Below are 5,868 nucleotides of genomic sequence, written 5' to 3'. Positions count from 1 at the left end.
GAGAGATATAGAGTCTTTGTGGTTGACTTCTATCTTTGGCTTTGAAGTCATATATACAGTATTCCGTTTCGAAATGATTTTGTAATAAACTATCTATCTATATATGCTATTGACGCGTATTGATGGGTTACCAACATTATTCGCTGACCAGGCGTCGTCCCATTTATTTATGTGCTTTTCAGGTCCCGAGTAGTGGCGAGCGCGATAAAGAGATGGCTAGTGTAGTTCCCCAGACTCTGTTAGTTATATTTTGGGCCTATGTGCCTCTTTTGACAAACAATAGATTGTTGTTGGTTTGACCTTGTCTCTTGTTAGACTTTGAGACTGTTGATGTTGATGATGTTCTTGCCTGTACGTTCACCCTAGTGTGGACGTGGCATAACACACTTCGTTTTCCAGTTTTATATAGTTAGACTTCCGTTGTGATTTGTTTATATTGTGGTTAGATTATCTTGCTTATTTAAGTTTAAAATGGCATGGAAATCGGGGGTGTTACAGTTGGTATCAGAGCCTAGGTTTGAGTCTTGGATGATAGAGTCTAGACTTTTAAGTGGTTAAGTGTGGTTTGATACCCTAAGCGACCGTAAGAATCTAAGTGACTAGGACTTTGGACTCTTAGGACGCACGGTGAGCTGTGTTGTTGTTGTAGAAGCATTGCGATGGCACCTCCCCGCCAGCGTGCACGTACACCGGAAACCCCGACGAACGAACAGCTTGCCCAGAATCTGCAACAGCTTACGCAGACTATGCAGACCCTCAGCGAGGCGTTGTTGTACAACAACCATCCCGTACCTCCTCCTCAGCCTGTCGGGCATAGGGATTCAGAGCGCCTTGTGTCAGGCCATAGACCTCCGACGTTCGCCGGCGAGGAAGACCCCGTTGTTCTTGAAGAGTGGGTTAGGACATTTTACAAGATCTTTTCGGTTGTTGGGTGCCCAGAGGAGCGGCGAGTGGAGCTAGCTATGTTCTACTTCAGCCACGAGGCCGACTTGTGGTGGGAACACGAGGGCCCAGCTTGCCTCGAGGAGCGTGACTTTGACTGGATGGCCTTGAAGGACCGGATGCGTGAGCGGTTCTATCCGGCGCATGTTCGAGCCGCGATGTATGAGGAGTTCCTGCACCTTCAACAAGGTTCTTCATCGGTGGTTGAGTACCACAAGAAGTTTCTAGAGCTTGCTCGCTCCGCCAGGATGCTTGTCCCTACCGAGCTCGCCAAAGCTGAGAAATTCGTAGCAGGTTTGAAATACGAGACACGAAAAGCCTTAACCGTGAGTAGGTCAAGTTCTTTGAAGGAAGCATACGTAGGTGCCGCGGACTTGTATCGGGTGCAGCAGCTACAGCGTGGATCTTATGAACGCGCCTCCCCCATCTCAAGGACCAACTCGAGCGGAGCCAGGGAGCCAAGCCAGGACGTTCCCGTGCCGTAGGTGTGGGAAAGAGCATGCGGGCAAGGATTTCCATGGTCAACTGTTCCGATGTTTCTGTTGCGGGGATAGAGGTCATAAGATCGCCGAGTGCCCTCAGCAAGCCAACCAAAGGGCGTTGCCACCATCTACGGGATCCGGAGGAGCATCGGGCGGGAGCTCGAGTCATGGAGCAGCCGGGGCCAGACCGTCGGGTAGAGTTTTCGTGATGGGGCGATCTCAGGCGGATACGGAGGGCTTAGTTGAGGAGGAGTTAGCAGGTAACCCTTTCCTAGCCTACCCTTGTCTTAAGAACACATCTTGTTCCTTGTTGCTTTTGTGTGTTGTCTTGTTTCCTTCATTGTCTTTTTGTGTTGCCTTGGCTTCTTTGTTGCATGATTCTCTTGGTCTTAAGAGAAAGCCTTTCGTAGAGATAATTCTTTACTTCTAAAATGAGTCACGCTTGTGTTGATCCCTTAGCCTTACATATATGTTTTTGTAACTCATCCTTCTTGTGAGTCACCTAAATTTATCTAAGTGTTCCTTGAATTTAGAATAGAAAAACCCATAGAATTCCTTCTTTTGTAACCTAAAAAAACCAAGTAATTTTAATCATAAGCCTTAAGTTTTGAACCTGAGTGTATCACTTGCCAACCTAACCCTTGAACCACTTGAGCTAATTATGTTTCTTAAACCTTACCCAATTTTGATTCTACTTCACCCATAAATTCTCACTTTACCCAAAATCCCCAAATTAAATCATCTTTTTCCCAATTCCCCCCCAAATCCCAAAACCCTTATTTTCCTTTCCCTTCCCTCCCCTCTACCCGTGTGTTCAGCCGATGCAACCCCACCACCCGTCGACACCCTGTCCCCGTCGCACCACCGAACCACCACCGACTTCGCCTGGCGCCGTAGCCACCACCGGAGCCCTGCTGTCGACCTGCTGTGCTGCCGTGAACTGAGAGCAGCGAGAAAGAGAGAGAGCCGACGCGAGAGAAGAAGAAAAAGAGGAGGAAAAAGCCTTGGGTCCTTTCATTGAGCTTTGGGTCATCTTTCAACCATGCCTAGAAGAACAAGTTTGGCAAGGAAAGTGGAATGGGTGGATGCCCATTATCTCGTTTTAAAAGGTAAAGCTTTTGACTCGGAATCTTTTCCTAGTTCTTTGTTGGATATGCTACGATATCAAGGCTTGTTGGATTGGTTCCTCACCATAAGGGTTGAGACGTACCCGAGCTTAATTAGTTAAGGAGTTTTATCGTCAGATGGTTGTAACTAAAGACGACGGGAAGCTTGAAATCACCTCTAAGGTGAGGGGCGTGAAAGTAGTTTTGTCTGTTGGGTCGGACGAGTGGTTTCACTCAAGCCTCGAGACCGGAGAAGAAATGGTTGTCTGCCGAGCAAAGAATCTTGGTGATGCTTGTGTCGGATTGTTTGTTGCCCAATAACAACAAAAGCCGGTTGTTGGGAAAGCTAGAGTGCACCTTTGTCTTTTGTCTAAAGAATATGGTAAAGTTTAATTTGCCTGCCTTGATGTTGCAACACATGGTTTTCTGTCGAGACCACAACTGGAAGAGCCTACCTTATGGGATAGTTTTGAGTTGGATCTTTGCCAGGAAAGGCAAGAGTGTTGAAGGTTCTGTGCCGAAGCGCGTAAGTAAGATGGTGTTGGATGCTATCAATCTGCGGAGTTGCAACTTGTTCCAGTTGGACGACGGTGAATACATCACTCTCAAGGAAGTTTCTAGGAAAACCCCCGAGGAGAGAGATGAGTTGGTTGCAAAGCTCAAGATTCCTGTTGGGAAGTTAAACCTCGCGGTTCAAAGTCTAGGGGGTGATGTGGGGGAAGACAAAGAAAAAGGCCATGATGAGGAAGACGCAGTCGTTGGAGCAGCTGCCGAGGTTGAGGAGAGCGACCCGGGGAGTGAAGAGAACCGGAGGAGGAGAGAAGCCCGAACTAAGAGAGAGCATGATGCTATGACACACGAGGAGCGCGTGGTCACCCTTCTACGCCAGCAAAACTGGTTAATCGAAGAGGCCTTTGCTTTTATGAAGACGTAGTTCATTGCTGTTCACCAGAGGTTATATCAGATAGAGGCCAGCTCGAGCCGAAGGGGAGAAGATGAGGAGTCCGATGAAGACACCGAAGAATCGGAGAGCGAGTCGTTCTAGCGCGGTGTTGTGGTAATCCCGTCCACCTTTCCTTAGCTTGTTGTTATCTTTTAGTTGTTGCTACCGTTTGCTAGTTGCTTGTTGTTTGCTTTGTGTGTTCGCTCTTGTTTGCTAGTTTCGTTGAGTAGTTAGCTTGTGGGTAGTTCTAGGAGCTAGTTGTTTAGATCTTTGGTGTTGGTTAGGAGTTTGGTTGTTGTGTTTGGCTTAGAGTTTGTTATGGTCAATGACTCCGTTGGTTATTTCCTTCAACCTTTCAATGCTATGATTTCTTGCATGTTCTTGGTATTATTTGGATCCTTTAAAGTTTTGACCAAAAGGATATTCTTGACACTCTTGTCAGCTTGTTATTTCGTTTTCCCGTTTTGCTTTGATTCGTCGTACCCAAGCTTCGGGGACGAAGCTTCTTTTACGGGGGAAAGGATGTGACACCCCGTAAATCCAATTCCATTTAGGGATTAATTAAGTAATTAATCCTAATCTAATTGATAAGTTAATTCCGAAAATCCTGATAATTCAATAGTCGGGGACTAGTAATTGACTAGTCAACCCAAGTCAAGGTGTTGTACCTAAAGCTTTGAGAATAGTTCCCTTGTTCCCTTACACTTCTTCATCTTAGTAAGGGTAATGAAGACATTTCACCTCATGATTGTATTCCAAGATAACCTAGAAGACATCTTTCATTCTTTCCCTTACACTTTCAAAACAAAAGCTCTTCCTTCTCTCTAGAAATCTAGCTAGCTTTCCTTCAAGCTAAGTTTGGGGTTTCCAAGATCTTCAAAGTTTGTCTCCAAGATTCCACCTTTCCTACTCTTGAGCATCTAGGAGGGTAAGATTTATGTTCCTTTTGTGTTTTTAGTGTTTTCTAAGGTATCTTTTTCTAAAGATGAAATCTTTATGGTCTTTTGGTGTGTTTTTGAAGTGGGTATTGAAGGAGAACCTTGTTAGGAGCTTTGAGAAGTGTTATAAGTGAAGGTTTAGTCTTCAAGAGGTAACCCATGCTTTACAAAATCTATTTTACTTACCTATATGATGATTTCTTGGATTCTACATGTGATTTTGCTATAAAATGTGAGTGTTGATGCATTGTCTTGTGAAAATGCATATCTAGAGCTTGTTATTAGGGTTCTTGTATGCCATTGCTTGGCTATTCCTTTGATTCAAGTCATTTTGTTGTATTTGGTGAGATTTTGCATGTTTTGGACTTGAATTTGAGCTTGGTATTGAAAATCCCCGAAGGGATATTTTTGTACAGCGTATTGTACCCGCGGGCGGAACGGCGGGTAGGGGTTCACCCGCGGGGTACAGGTGTGTGGGACGTTGGATCCCGCGGGCGGAACCACGGGTGGGGCCACCCGTGGCCCAACCCGCGGATACATATATGATGATGGTTGGGGATTTGTTCCCTGTGATTCTTTTGACTCGGTATTCGATGTTTTGACTTCCCGAAGTTTTTTTGTTGGGCTTTTGAGTGTCTTCTTGATGTTTCGTATGTCTAGAACTATGTGGTAGGATTCCATGTAGGTTTTGGTGTCTTGAATCGTGATAAGTGTTCAACCTTGTGATTCGTTGAACCATGATGAGTCTTGTGTGTTCTTTGGAACTATGTTTTGTTTACCCGTTTGATAAGCATGCTAGTTCGGTGTTGAAATGCTAGCATGTGTGGTTTGTCCTTTGCTATTGTGGATGATGACTTGTGTCAATCATCGTTGTTGTCGGATGGTGATCATTTCCTTGTTGAGTATAGTTTCATATCTTCGTTGTGATCCGTTGAATCATTGCTATGATGGTGTTGTGTGTGTGGCTGTACCTGGATTGCACGATTAATGGAATGGGACATTAGTCACCAAGGTACGGCAGTGGTTCACGTGGTGGCCATGACGTGATTATGGAGTTTGTGACCTGTGTGATGGGTTCACGTATTTCTTGGGTGGCATGTGTTGCCAAAGTGTGTGATTGGTACCCTCGTGTACTTTTGTTGGTAGATGGGGAAGACGGTCCTCAGAGGAATAAGGTTGGACTTGGATGTACAGGGGTCCTGGAGGTAATGGTTGGAACTAGCTATAAGGTCGGGGGTAGCCATAAGGTTGGAATCGGGCATAAGGATGGAACAAGGATTATTGTATTCGTGATGGGTGATGTCACGAAGGCATGTGTTGCCGATGTGTGTTTCTCTATTCATGACGAGTGATGTCACGAAGGCATGTGTTACCTATGTGTGTCTCTTTATTCTCTTGTGTTGAGCATGGCGGGTGATATTCTACTGAGTGATGGTAGAATACACCTTGAGCCTTTC

At 45.4% G+C, this 5,868-nt stretch overlaps 1 protein-coding gene across 1 annotated transcript; it reads left to right on the top strand.

The window, feature by feature from the left end:
- The first annotated feature begins 659 nt into the window (after positions 1 to 659).
- LOC109185687 lies at positions 660 to 1,427 on the top strand. The gene has a single exon (XM_019335642.1). The coding sequence runs from the start codon at positions 660 to 662 to the stop codon at positions 1,425 to 1,427; it is 768 nt and encodes a 255-aa protein (XP_019191187.1).
- The last annotated feature ends 4,441 nt before the right edge of the window (positions 1,428 to 5,868 follow it).

Source organism: Ipomoea nil, unplaced genomic scaffold (assembly GCF_001879475.1).
Source record: "Ipomoea nil cultivar Tokyo-kokei standard unplaced genomic scaffold, Asagao_1.1 scaffold1339, whole genome shotgun sequence".
Classification (NCBI taxonomy): domain Eukaryota; kingdom Viridiplantae; phylum Streptophyta; class Magnoliopsida; order Solanales; family Convolvulaceae; genus Ipomoea; species Ipomoea nil.
The sequence above is the reverse complement of the archived record's forward strand: the minus strand, read 5'-3'. Positions and strand labels throughout refer to the sequence as shown.

Bases quoted from the DNA above. Each gene is read 5' to 3' on its own strand.
- LOC109185687 (XM_019335642.1), top strand. From the start codon at position 660: ATGGCACCTCCCCGCCAGCGTGCACGTACACCGGAAACCCCGACGAAC.